Source organism: Euprymna scolopes, chromosome 43 (genome assembly GCF_053919585.1).
Source record: "Euprymna scolopes isolate OS-2025 chromosome 43, ASM5391958v1, whole genome shotgun sequence".
Classification (NCBI taxonomy): domain Eukaryota; kingdom Metazoa; phylum Mollusca; class Cephalopoda; order Sepiida; family Sepiolidae; genus Euprymna; species Euprymna scolopes.
Genome location: NC_136524.1, coordinates 27,177,492 through 27,192,262, shown reverse-complemented (window position 1 = coordinate 27,192,262; position 14,771 = coordinate 27,177,492). Strand labels below are relative to the sequence as shown.

The following is a 14,771-nucleotide window of genomic DNA, read 5'->3' as shown; positions in this document are numbered from 1 at the left end:
GTTCAATTTTAGTTTTTTTTTTTTAACTTTTGAAATTACTACGATGTGTTGGGTATAATATAATATGTAATAGTTGATAGAGGGAATGCCTATAAAAATGAATATGGAATCTGCATAAATTAAAATATGATATTTAAGCGTATTTTATAACCAGGCAGCGTCTACTAGTATGATGATAAAGAAATGGACGAGAGTGTTTGGATGAGTACATGTAGAACAGTTGAGGTAGCAGGGTCAGTTTAGAGAAGAAAAGGCAAACAAAATGTGAGGAAGTGATAAGAGCTAATTAGAAAGAGATTAGTTTTCTAAAATTTGACCAATATGGCAAATATTAAACTGGTAATGATTTATTTTGCCACTTGGACGCAAGGGGGCTACTATTTAAAATTATGTTTAAAGGGGACTACTGAAAATTGAGCAACAGGATGTCTGTTAACTTTACATTTAAACTTCTGCAGATTAGTACAGTCAGGAAAGCAGGAAACGGGGGAAAGAATTTCAAAGTTTAGCAGTCTGTGGGGATAAAAACTATTAGAGCAGAAGGCTTTCCAGCGTCTAGGGACATTGATAGTGAAAGGGTGGGATTTTGCTGCTTGCATAACTTTGTACACTTGTACACACGTTGTGGCCTCAGTCGAAAAGTGAACAAAAGAACAGAAAGCAACTCCGACTCGTTTTTTGGTTTGTACGATGACATTTATTTCTTCGTCGTTGCATCCATGATGTCGCCGACATGATGTAGAACGTTCTCCACGTCTCTCCCGAGATTTCAAGCATTATCTCATATCTGTCGAGATTTTTGTTTTTCTTTTTTTAAATACCCCCCCCCCCCCCGACTGGTGACATCACTTCTTATGCATTTACATCCGCGCTATGTTGCACTTGCCAGTTTAGTCAGCAGTATGTACGTTGATGGGTTCATCAGAGCACATTCCATTAGAGTATTTCTAAAAAAGATACAGGGATGCAACATTACGGCGATGAGACAGGTGTTGGAGCTTAGTAGACAGTGTGTAACCTATTAAATGCGAGATCAAGAGAGTGAGACTAGATGCACCTGCCCAGATGTGGCAACAATATTTCATGCATGAGCAAATTGTAGCTTTGTATAGTAGTAGTAGTAGTAGATGATGATGATGATGATGATGATGATGATGATGATGATGATGATTAAAAGAAAAGAAAAGATAACTCGTGAATTTACTTTTTACAATGACTTTATTTGGAAAAGATTTACAATGTTTAAAAAAAAAAGAAAAGAAAAAACAATTTGTTTTTAGCTTTTATTTGGACTTGAGTAAAAACATGTCACAAATATTAATGGGAAAGGCATTTGAAGAAATGTGAAGCTTGAATTCGTTTTAACAAATGTGACATGTGAATCCATTTTAAGAAACGTGAAATATGAATTCATTTTAACAAAATGTGAAGCGTGAATGTATTTCGAAAATGTGAAAAGTATACAAGGTGTAACAGTCGTACTGTGAGAATTTTTTCACATATTAAACAAAACAAAAAAAAATATATATATATATATATACAAGTGTTTACATAATTTTTTAATAAAATCAGGGTTTTTTTTATGAACAAGTACATCAATTTGGAATGACAGGCATTGATCACAGACCAATGTCTTAAACTAATTGGTATTTCAGATCTGAAAGGCTGAAAAAACTATTGAAAACCATATCCATAACAATCTTTCTTTGAAATAAGTAAAAGCTCAATTTTTTTTTTTTACTAATGCGGGGTGGGGGGGTCACAGCTTATCAAGGCCCAAAGGCCAATCAAGGATAAGGGTTAATAAGTGTTAGGTGGCCGGTAAGACACCACTATGATAATCAATCATGGCAGAAATTGGGTAGTGTTTGATTATTTAAGAGGACAGCTCACCAGGAGCTTGTTTATATAAGACTTGAAAACAACTATGTTATAGTCAGTTCTGAAGTAGCCCTGCAGTTTTGTGTTCCACAGATGGGTAATTCTAGGAAAGAAACTTTGCTCATGGAATTTTCGTTTAGTTTTAGGCACAGATAGAGAATAAGAAGAATCGTTAGCTGGTAGTTGTAACTAAAAGAGTGTTTGCTGTGAATATTCTACAGGAGTGGGGACCATAGAGGCTCAGTGGTCATGAAAATATAGATAGAGCAGAGATAAACTTGCTACATCTCTTTCACTAGATCTTTGGCATAATAATACCACTAATACCAATGTTATTAAAAGATCCAGAGTTATCTCTGAGTGCGTTAGCCCGCTCTGATACCAGGGGCGTCTTGATCATGTGATTACTTCTTTGTGGAAGGTCACCAATTAACAAATAATCAAAACAAGATTACAACCTCTTCAGCACTCCACTTTGAGCGAGTAGGACGACCTCCATGTTTAAAAAAAAAAACCACAGGAGGACACGCAAGTTTTTATGCAACAATGAAGCTGATTAGTACTTAGATGGGTGATGTAAGTACACTCTACATCCAATTGATGGATCACTGTTCTGATATGCAGTTCATTCAGCCTATTCCTTCCATTTAATGAAACAAAAACTAGGGATAATTATCAGTCTTATGAGTCTTGCAGACTTAAAAAGCAGTTTTATTATATTACTAACAGGCCACTCAGCATTGCCTGGTCGTAAAATATGCTTAAATATATTTTAATTCATAAAGCCAATTCTCTATTTAGTATTATATTGTACCCAATATACAGTAGTCATTTCGAAAATTGAAAAAAAAAAAAAAAATGACTTTGGTGCCATCAGCTAGAATCGAAACCAAAACATTTTGCACTCCAGCATTATTCACTACGGGCAGATGGATATCAAAACTTTACAAATCAACCAACTTAAATGTACAAATGTATATTTGCACATGTGTAGAGGATAACCATTAAGTTGAATTATGCCTGCCAAATTCCAACCGTTTCATTTTTACCCCTTAGCAGCTCTTTTTTTTTTTTTTTCAGCTAAAAATCAAATCGAATTTGTTCTACAGATCCAAATATCTCAAGTTTCAAAAATTGGGAAAGGTGTAGTTTGGTAGAGACAGTTCCACACACAAACAGACACGGTCACTTATATATATATATATATATATATTAAATTCATTTATACAAAGAAACAGCTACATATGTGCATACATGTTTTGTAATTTCCCGTTTCAGAGAAATCATGTTGTCAGGCCAAGGATACCGCAAAAAGAAGCCTGATGACGTGATTTCTCTAGAACGGGAATTTATAGAAACATGTATGCACATATGTAGCCATTTGTTTGTATAAATGAATTTAATATAATATGCTCTGTTAACTCATTGAGCACTTTTTTGGTCGACACATGTTTCAGTGGATGTACTTTTAGGAAACAAAATCAAACTACCACTTATAATTTACATATATAGGATCAAGAGTTATCTCCCTTGGAGATAACTGACTGTCATACCGGTGGTGGTGGTGATGGGGGGGGGGGGGCATTTAGATTATGTGATTGGCCTTTTGTAGGATCACTATGGTTTTGAAAATCAAACCGAGCTGGAAAACTCTTTTGGTTTTAACCGAATAGTATGTACCTGTGTCCACCCACTCTGTGAAAAACACCCACATGAGAATACAGAATATCGTATAAGGCACATTTTCATTTGTGATCTGAATTGAACAGCATGCGCATTATTGGAACCAATTTATTTTCACATCATTCTTAATCTGCTTTTCATCTATCTGACATCTATTATGTAAAGGGAAGTTATCTGTGTATGTTTGCATGTCCAGCTAAAAGTCAAAAACTACAAAAGAAATACCCACAAAGTTGATATATTATTGATCAATGTTGCTCTGGATGAATAATATCTAAAATTTAAAAGAAATTATTTAATTATTTATTCTCAAGAGATGGGAGTCAACTAAGCCCGATTTTGCCAAGGTGGGTTGAGTGGGTTTTTTTTCCAGTGTTATTATGTGCTAATTTGAAAATAAAATGCTGACTCATTCCCTAAGGAATCTATTATATAAAGAGAGTCATTTGCATGTATGTGTGTGTGTCTAGCTAGAAGGTACTGGGCTGAGTGGAAAAGAAAGAGAGTTGCTGAATGAAAGGAAAAAAAAGAAACACAGGAAAGAGGAAAAGAGAAAGATAGAGAGAGGTAAAGCAGTAGTAATTTTAATAGAAATATGCTATATTTGGAGATATGTGTGGGACTTGCTTACATTTGGAGATATGTGTGGGACTTGCTTACATTTGGAGATATGTGTGGGACTTGCTTACATTTGGAGATATGTGTGGGACTTGCTTACATTTGGAGATATGTGTGGGACTTGCTTACATTTGGAGATATGTGTGGGACTTTCTTACATTTGGAGATATGTGTGGGACTTGCTTACATTTGGAGATATGTGTGGGACTTGCTTACATTTGGAGATATGTGTGGGACTTGCTTACATTTGGAGATATGTGTGGGACTTGCTTACATTTGGAGATATGTGTGGGACTTTCTTACATTTGGAGATATGTGTGGGACTTTCTTACATTTGGAGATATGTGTGGGACTTGCTTACATTTGGAGATATGTGTGGGACTTGCTTACATTTGGAGATATGTGTGGGATTTGCTTACATTTGGAGATATGTGTGGGACTTGTTTACATTTGGAGATATGTGTGGGACTTGTTTACATTTGGAGATATGTGTGGGACTTGTTTACATTTGGAGATATGTGTGGGACTTGTTTACATTTGGAGATATGTGGAGTTTGCTTCTATATTTTTTAATAAAACTCACTGGAGACAAAGCATGAACAAAAGCTGATTATTGCAAAGGCAGGAGATGCCTATTGACCTTAGTCTTGAAGTGACCAAAGCTGTAGGTAGAAGGAAAACAGTGAGCAGGAAGAAAGTTTCACAACTTTGCAGTCCTTGAAAAGAAGCTACTGGAATAGGAAATTGTATTACAATGAGGTATTAAAACAGTGAATTGATATACACCTCTAGAACAATGAGTCAAACAAGCTAGAACAAAGGAAGCAGAGAACAGATCAAACAATTCGGAAGAACACATGCCATAATAGTATTTGTAGAAAAGACTGAGACTAGCAACATCAAGTCTGTGAGAAAGAGGTTTCAGTGAAGAAGAAAAGGTGGAGCCAATCAAATTCCAGATACATTTCTACAATTTATCAAGAACTTTCAAATGGGACAGAAATTCACCAGCCCAAATATAACAATAATACTCTATACATGGTTTGATAGTAGATTTGTTGAATATCCTTGAGTGTGACAAAGCAGAAATGAAAACTTTCAAATGGGACAGAAATTCACCAGCCCAAATATAACAATAATACTCTATACATGGTTTGATAGTAGATTTGTTGAATATCCTTGAGTGTGGCAAAGTGTTTAGAGCAATAGAAAGAATCAATTTAACGAGAAACAGAAAGAGCAATGGATTTAATGAGAATCAAAGACCGAGAAGTTTCAGAGTCAATTTCTCATCGAGAGCAGAGCCATCCATAAGAACCTCAGGAAGAAAAGTGACACATTTGTGATTGAAAGACAATAGCTGAGTCTTAACAGGATTATGCCATAAATAAATATGGCATAATCATGTTGACACACTGGTTCCCGTCAGATCACCGAAGTTAAGCAACGTTGAGCCTGGTCATTACTAAAATGGATGACCAATTTGGGAAGTCCAGGTGCTGTATATAAGAGGACGTCGACACCTCTCTGCAAAAAGGTTGCAAAAACCTAACGTCGTCATCTCCCCTAACAGGGATATACATGCGATTGAGGACCGCTTGTGAATTTCATACTCCCATGAAACTTCCTCATTCGGAGGAAGCCGGTTAAACCCTGAATAGGGTTGGTGCTGATTGCACAACAGGATTAAACGAAACAAGTCATTTCATGTTCCAATCCATAACTGAACCCAGATCAACTTCTAGACCAACTGCACATTTCAACTGATCCAGGAAAGATGAGTGAGAAGCAATACCAGAATAGAAGGTGGTGTCATCAGCATAAATGTTAATTTTCTGAATAACATTCTCTGGAAGGTCATTTATATAGAGAAGAAACAATGTTGGGCATAGAATAGCACCTCAAAGAATACCAGCATTGATAGGAAAAGAAAATGAAGATACTCCATCAAGAGTTGTTCATAAGCTTTGATCAGAAAAAAGACCAATATACAGAATCTAACCACCAATACCATAACCTCAGAGTTTATGTAGATGACTGGGATGCCACACTATTGAAAGCCTTTGAAATCTCAAGAAAAATAATCCTACCCTCCCCTGAATTATCAATAGATTGTCAGATCTGTTCACTTAAGACAATTAATAGATCAGCTGTTGCACGAAAACCACGAAGGCTATAGTGAGCATTACTAAAGAGGTCAAGACTTTCCAGAAAATAAGAAAGTCTGCTGTTTGTTTATTTGGAGATATGTGGGAGCTGGATGTGTCACACCGAACATATTCTTTTCAGCAAGGGCTCTGAAAATACACTTTATCTTGAATATCTTAGATATTTATTACAAAAATAATAAAATGTTTGAAGAAGTAACTTCTTTCAGGTGATAAAAATATATACATCATATTTAGGAATATACTGTTAACACAAGATTTCAGCACACAAATCATGAATTTCATGTCAACTTTTTTGCACCTTAGTCAAGCTATCAATCAGTTTGTATAACTTCAGTTTGAAATAGATTTATGCATATGCAGAGGCAATATTCAGCAGTCATAAATTTAAAATATCGTTTCTGTCTGATTTGTCATGCTTAATTTTAGAATCAAATTTTCTTTGGTGTTTCATACTTAAATTTGAAATAGTATTTTTGTTGGCTTGTCACACTTAAGACTGAGATAGCATTTTCATCAGTCTGTCATGTTAATGTTTAAAATAGTATTTCATTGGTTTGTCAAGCTTAAGATAGTGATAGCATTTTTGTTGGATTGTCACACAGAAGTTTTAAATAAAACTTCCTTTGGTCTGTAAAACTTTAATGTAAAATAGCATCTATGTTGATCTGTTAGGCCATGTCATTTATTGTGTGAGTTTCTACCAGTATTTTGTTTAATTTTCGAGTTTTGAGCGATTATAGAGATTACCCAGATGACTATGTTAGCCACTTTTTTTTTTCTGGAGACTCGGAACTACTGGTGCTTCAAAGTTAATAACTGCTTTAGAATAAGTTAAAATACACAAGAACTTATCCAAGTAGGTAAAAGAGTAACTTATCTTGCCTTTGGTAACATTTATTTGTTATATATTTGTTGTTTCTTTTCAACACTTTTTCATTTTGTTGTCCATACATTGGTTTGTCACTGTTAAATTTGAAATAGCATTTCCATCAGTCTATTACACGTAGCATTTATATAGCATTCTCTTTTGCCTATCGTGCTTAAGTTAGAAATTAAATTTTTGCTGGCCTCTCATGCTTATGTTTACAATAAGTTTGAAATAGCATTTTTGGTGATCACCTTGTAGATTGAAGTGATGCATCTGAAGAAAAAAAAATCATGATTGTATTTTTTTTTTCTTTGGCTTCTGAATTTTTTAGATGAGGATTGATCATTTGGATTATTTGGACTGCTGTTTTCATCTTGAGTTTTATATTTACAACGTTTTGGCCAATGTAACCTCCGACCTTCTTCAGGTGTATCTTGACAAACTCAGGAATCTCTCTGTCAAACTTGGTAATCGGCACGGAAATTTGAATGGAACAAGGATAATATGATTTTGTTCTGTCAGCCATGACTGAGTAGAAGCCCTAAGCAATTCGCAATTGTATTTTGAGGGTTGAACTTTCAACCTCTGGAAGAGTGTAACTTTACAACTTAATTTTATCAAGTACTTTATCCACTATGCCACAGATCTTTGTGGACAATTCTAGTATGAATTTTAAGAGCTTTAAACCTATTTTTGTTTTTAGATGTACAATCTTACTCCTTACAAGTATAAATCATTATTTATTACTATAAATTATTACTCTATATTCAATAAGGATTTCTGTTTGAAATTCTGTGTAGATTACCGAGTTTGACAAAAAGATTCTCAAGTTTGACAAAATATACCTGAAGAAGATTAGAGGTTATGAAAATAACAACCAAGATGAGTCTTATTAATCTAGATAACGTAAAGATTCACAAGTTTGATGCATCTGAAGAAGGTTGGAAGTTACATCGGCTGAAACGTTGTGAAAATAACAACCAAGATGAGAATAGTAGTCTGAATAATCCAAATAACATAAAGGTTCACAAGTTTGACATAAAAATGCATCTGAAGAAGGTTGGAAGTTACATCAGCTGAAACGTTGTGAAAATAACAACCAAGATGAGAATAGTAGTGTGAATAATCCAAATAATATGAATGTTTTTTTTGTTTTTGTTGTGGAGGGGTTATATTAACTATATACAGAAAAGTAAGTATATTAATTGAAATCGATATGATTACTTATGTATACTTATATTTTTTATCTTTGGTATCAAATTTTATGAAATTATAATTATTACTTCATGCATTTACTTTAATTAGAAATTATAAAAAAAAAAAAAATTGAAATTAGACTAAGATTAATATTTTATCATATTATTAATGTGTTCTTAAGATTAATATAGCTACCAAGGTATAAATTTGACATAATAGTTCAATTTTATATATGTCAAAAAGTAGCTTGGAATATTTTTCCAGACAAAACATACCTTCTCTGGATCGAGATTACATTTTATTGATGAATTATAAGTGAGATAGGTGATATGTTTCAAAAGTTTCTATGGAAGAATTGAACCTAAATTCAATTTGTAATTCATAAAAATTCTACTTACTAAACAGAAAATAAAATAATGTTTAGTTATTGTTTTTTTTTTTAAATTAAAGAACACAATTTATCATAATAGATAAAATAAAGGTGGTTGTCCAGAATTCCCCTTACAGTAAAAAACAAAAATTCTTTATGATGCATGTACCTGTGAAAGAACAAAAAGATCCAAAAATCACATAAATTGATCGAGTAATTTCATTTTTAAATAAGAAAATCATTTTTAAACGATTTTAAGCAGTTAATGGGGACTCATAAGTATTACAAGGCTAATATTGCAAGTTTTAATTATTGTTGAGTTATCTCACTTCATTTCTTTCAAGATGGCAAAATTTGATTTTCTTAGTTAAAAATAAAACTACTTGACCAATTAACATAATTTTTGAAATATGGTATTTTTTTTTCTGTCACAAGTATATACACCATACAGATATTTTTTATTTTTTTTTAATATAGGGGAATCCTGAAAAAGAACCAAAATACAAAAATAAATTTAGTCCAATTTTTGTCTCCTTTTCTTCTCCTACATTGCAATTATTTCATTTTCTATTTCATCCCCACTCTCTATTATCGCTTCGCTGATCCCTGACTCATTTTCTCCAAATTGGCTTTTAAAATCTTTCAGATCCTTATCTATGGCCTCTTTCTCTTTACAGTTCTTCTCCTTTGTTCTGGGACTCAATTCTTGCAGTAAATTATCTTCTATTTCTTCTTGAGCCAAAGAACCATTCCACTTAAGGTCGTCAATTGTTTCTTTTGCTTCAGAATTGTTGTTTGCGTCCCCTGTGGTGTTTCCTACTTCAGTTACAAGTACATCGTCTGTCGTGTGTTTCTGAAGTTTCTGACAATCAAACTGCTGGGTAACAAACGCCCCGTATCCCCGATGGGTGATGATTCCTCGAACCTGAGGCGTTACTGGACGAGCTAGACCAATTGGTTTTGTATTATATTTCATTCTTAGTTCCATTTTACTGCGCTCGACTTCAACCTGACGTATCTTTTTCATGGCGTCCTATACAGAAGAAAGAAAACATATTAAGATATAGGTTTGAGTAAGATAGAATAAATATTGATACGTGACAAGAAAAATATCCAACAAAATAATAATAGACATGATGGAAGCTATACAAACATGCATACATATATACATAGATATGAGGAGAATGTTATAGTTTGCTTGAAGCATTGTGCATGGTGTGTAAGGTGTTGCATTTTAATGCTATTGCAATGCAGTTTTGTAAAAAAAAAAAACACTTGTTGGGTACAAGACAAGGTAAAAAGAATGGCAATATTGAAATATTTCAATAATTTTCAATTATAAAATTTATTTATTTACCAACATAATGCGTCGAACCAGGATTTTTAAAAAATATGTACCACCTGTCATAGTCTTCAAACAAAACTCTTTATACATACGTAAATATATATTAATGCAAGTCTAATTAAAGACCACAATCTTTGGATGAAGATTTTCTTTGATATTTTCTTTACTGCCAGACAATTTTTTTATATTTATATCTGAGGGAAAAAAATCCTAGTTTTGAGTTTTTTGAGTTTTTTTTTTTTTAACAAATACCTACCCTAAAACGAATTCCCAAAGCAAAACAGTTTTGAACCACTTATGCTTTCTTAGAATGATTAAACTCACGAAATACTAAACCTTGTGTCTAGATTCCTGTTTGGATAAAAAGAAAATGTAAAAAAAAATTCTAAATAAAATTCAGTTTTTTTTTTTTTTAAATCTATTCAATCTTTTGTATGATCCATCATGTATTTATGTCAAATTGTCATATACATAAGCTCTGTAGTGTTTTTTTTTTTTTTCATCCATTTTTTTTTTTTCAGGGAGTACTTTTGATTTTTTAAATTTTTATCTTTTTATTTAATTTTATTTTTTATTATGCTTTATTCTTATTTTTATTATTATTATTATTATTTTATTCTTATTTTTATTCTTATTTTTTATTATTATTTTTATTATTATTATAGTAGTTGTATTTATCACTTTTTTTTTCAGATTTAATTTTTCTCTATACTACTGTTATAAAATGATGCACTAAGGTCTTTTTTTATGTTCATACATATGTCACCACCCATCACTACATGACTGAAGATGCAAAGAAAATTTTTTTTTAAACTTTATCTGACGGTGCTGTTGTGGCGAACATAAAGCTTGAATTAAAATACACTTTCTTTCTTTGGACTAAAATCAAAATGTAGTATCTGTTCTGAGCAACGATAGTACAATAGTATTGTGGGCAGGAGGAAAGGGTCTGCATTTGTGTCAGTGTCCACAGAATGGAAATATGTCACAAACTTTTACATGGATTTTAGAGATAAACCCCCATAACCAGATGTATTCTGAAATTAAATTAACTAAAGTACTTAGATGAGTATGTTTTGAACAAACGTGGTATAATAATATTGTGGGGGTCTGTGTTTGTGCCATGCGTCCATAGAATGGAAACTCCTACAATGTTTTTGGAGAGACAGACCCCTATAACCAGACATATCCTGAAACTATATTAAGCAGAGTATGTAGATAAGTATGTTTTCTTTGATGAGAAAACTTGTTGCCTGGGAACAATAACTTAAAAACTAAAATTTGAATAAATTTCTTACATTATTATCATCTATATATCTATAAAAGTGAAATTGTCTGTGTGTGTGTGTGTGTGTGTGTGTGTGTACATTTCCCTACCAAATTACTCTGTCAATGTTCAGTTTACAGACTTGAGATTCGATGTAAGGGGTATTGAGATTTGGGAAAATCTTTTTAATCCATTTTTGGCCAGAAATTTGGCTGTCAAGGAGTCAAAATTCAACAATTATAGATATATAGATAGTAAGATGGTGTTTAGAGCTGGGAGCAGTAGTTTATTTGGTTTCTTCATATTTTTCACTCGAAAACGTCATTGGAAAGATATACACACACTTTACACACCACTCAATAAGTTTTAGGCCTATTTATTTAATCAAATAAAAAATTACAATAACAAAAAATTACAACAATACAATATTACAGCAATTTTCCATTTAACCTAGGCTTAGAGCCCTGTTGATTTGGGGGGAGGTCTTTCTATTAGACTACAAATCTTTGGATTACTCTTAGTCGGCTCCTTTTACCAAAATACTGCATTCACACCATGGAGTTATAATCTACTTTAAAAAATCCCTAATTGATTGATACAAAAAAAAAAATATTTCGGCAAAATTTGACTCTTATTCCATTCCAACACTTTAAACAATTTGATTTATTTTTTCTTTTTCATAATGATTTATCAATGAACTCAAACTAAAACTTACTTTTCAATGTCACTTCTTCATTGGAGCCAAATTTCTTTCCCTAAAACTTTCTTTTGAGGTCTGCAAGCAGCTAATATTTCCTGCGTGCAGAAGCAATTTAAAGTGTAATTTTGCCATTGTTGTAACTGACTTGTCCCATCCACATGGTATATTATCTTTATAAAAAAGCATTTTTTCCTCCATTTTGTAGGTGTTTTTTTTTTATTATTTCTTTCTTAAAATACACCAATAATGCTATATAATATTGGCTATTGATGGGTCTTCCTTTATCAAGGAAGAAATGAATAAAATGCCTTGTGCAGCCTATAATAACCAAAACTTTGCCTGCTGATGTTTACATCTTTGATAATTTGGGGCAGCTTCCACCTAATGTTGTTCACTCAGATGATTGCTCGTCTGACTTTTTGGGTCAATATGTGACACTCTAAACTCTTTTGTTGTCTTGAAACAGTTGCAAACACCTGAATCATAAATTGCTCTTCTTTCCATGACTATGAGCAAACACAGAATTCACTTTGAACACAGCTTTCTTGCTGACAAATATTGCTGCAAAATGGAAAATACACTACCTTCTGATGCATTCAACTGCATCTAAAAACTAAATAGAGGGCATAGTCTCTGGACTGAAACAGTGATATGTGGCGGGCTTCTTAGCATCTAATACATTACATTCTGTAACCATTGCATTTTTTTCATAGATGCTTTTGTTTACATTCTTACCATGACAATACACCTGCTCATAACATCATTAGCAACCTCCCTGTTCACTTACAATTGATCCATCTGACATTTTAATTTATGATAAGCTAAAACGAATTTGTGGGTTTAAAATAAAAATGTTTTATTGACGACTGCCAAATTTGATCAGGTCAGACAACTCGATTCAACTAACATTTGTCTATTTCCCTATAAGTATGAGGTCATCAATGGCTGCTAAAAATACTTAATCACTAAAAATGGTAAAATTTAATTTTCTTTAATAATAAAAAAAAAATTACTTGATCAAGTCACATGATTTTTAGAATATAACATTTTCATTCCATGATGAGGACATACACCATAAAGATTTTTATTTTCAATGGAGCAGAGTTCAAATAATATTTATGAAATGATTGCTTTCCTTAAATAAAACAAAATTTTCTGATCAGCAACGTCTTTTCACATTAAAATTTAGATTTTTTCGTTTTGAAAATTTGCAACAGTAGTCTCACTTAACTAATTTGTAAACTAATAATCCAATTGGGCTCAAGTTTTAATTTTTGGAAGGTTGGTACTTTATAAAAAAATCACATGGACTTTTATTAATGGTGTCATCTAAAATATGTCAGGTCTGAACTTGTTGAGTAATGTGTTAAGCTTTTAATTTGGTTATCCATACCACTGAGTAATACCAGGTTATCTGGCTAATCTATCTATATAATACTAAAAGTCTATGGATCTTGTATGTTTGCAATCAGATTTCCGGTTTTCAACATCCGGTTGCGCATGCGTAAATAGCAACGTCTTCAATCCGTTATTCCAATTCCGGAATTTTTATATCGCTTTTAATACAAACAATTTCATTTAATTTGATCAAATAGTTATTTATATATACAAATAATACATAGATTCATAGATAATTATAATATATATTATAAAATCTATTTATCTATGAATCTATTAATAATATGAAATATTACCCTATACAATTTATGGAAAGAAAACACCTCTCACTTTCCCTCTAATAGATTTCAACACTCCTACTCCCTCTGTTTTCATTACGTACGCGAGAAATAGTTACGTGTATGTTTGAGAGAGAGAAAAAGAGAGCGATGTAAAACTGGATAGAGTTATCCCCCTTAACTAATGCAGACCTTTTTACTAGAGGGCGTTATTACAAAAAAATTTCTTTTTCTTCTTCCCATGTTTTTTAAAGTCGTCTGCTTACATTTCCAAACGGAAAGCTGAATCGGTAAATGCACACATTTCTATTACATTAAATAGTGTTTTCCTTTACACAATGGGTACTGAATGTTTGCTTAAATTAAATGAAAAAAGTTACATTTTATTTTCATTTTCTATTTAAAAAGCCATTATTAACATGTGGAGAGTGTTTTTTTTATTATTCTGTACTTTCAACTAACAATTTCATTTAAAAGATGATATATCAAAATTTGAATTTAACTATAATAAGGATTATGATACCTGTTCAGTGCATAAGTATGACCAACCACTTATAATTCAGTAACTGTAATTTAAAAAAAAATAACAATTATAATAAACAGAACGACTCATAGAAATCTATCTATATTCTTTTTTCATTTTAATATACTTTCATAGAAATGCTTCTGTTATGTAAAAAAAAAACTATTTTCTTTATGCCACAAGTGTCACGCTCATACATGAATTCCATAGCTAATATAACGTACTGACCCAACGGGTCACGGGTGGTCTAGTTAAATATAAGAAACAGGATGCTGAAAATAGAGAGGAGATATCATTTGGTTTGCACACCCATATAGTGTGGCTTGGTAGATTATGCTTTTCACTAAGCAGTTATTTTGTGAAAGACAATGTACCCTTATTTTGCAGTTATATATTTTTTTCTATTTAGTTTTATTTGAATTATTACAATTTCTGTATAATAATAACACTACAGAGAACCTCACCTCAAGGT

At 32.3% G+C, this 14,771-nt stretch overlaps 1 protein-coding gene and 1 pseudogene across 2 annotated transcripts in view; one reads left to right on the top strand and one right to left on the bottom strand.

The window, feature by feature from the left end:
• The first annotated feature begins 5,571 nt into the window (after window positions 1-5,571).
• LOC145268558 (5S ribosomal RNA) lies at window positions 5,572-5,690 on the top strand (annotated as a pseudogene).
• Window positions 5,691-8,460: 2,770 nt separating this feature from the next.
• LOC145268253 (differentially expressed in FDCP 6 homolog) overlaps window positions 8,461-14,771 on the bottom strand; it is a 143,109-nt gene continuing 136,798 nt past the window's right edge. Inside the window, exon 8 of one of the 2 annotated variants that reach the window (XM_080123593.1) lies at window positions 8,461-9,821. In XM_080123593.1, coding sequence (XP_079979719.1) covers window positions 9,333-9,821 — 489 coding nt within the window. In that variant the 3' untranslated portion in view covers window positions 8,461-9,332. The remainder of the gene's footprint in view (window positions 9,822-14,771) is intronic. The other variant, XR_013864866.1, reaches the window with a different exon arrangement.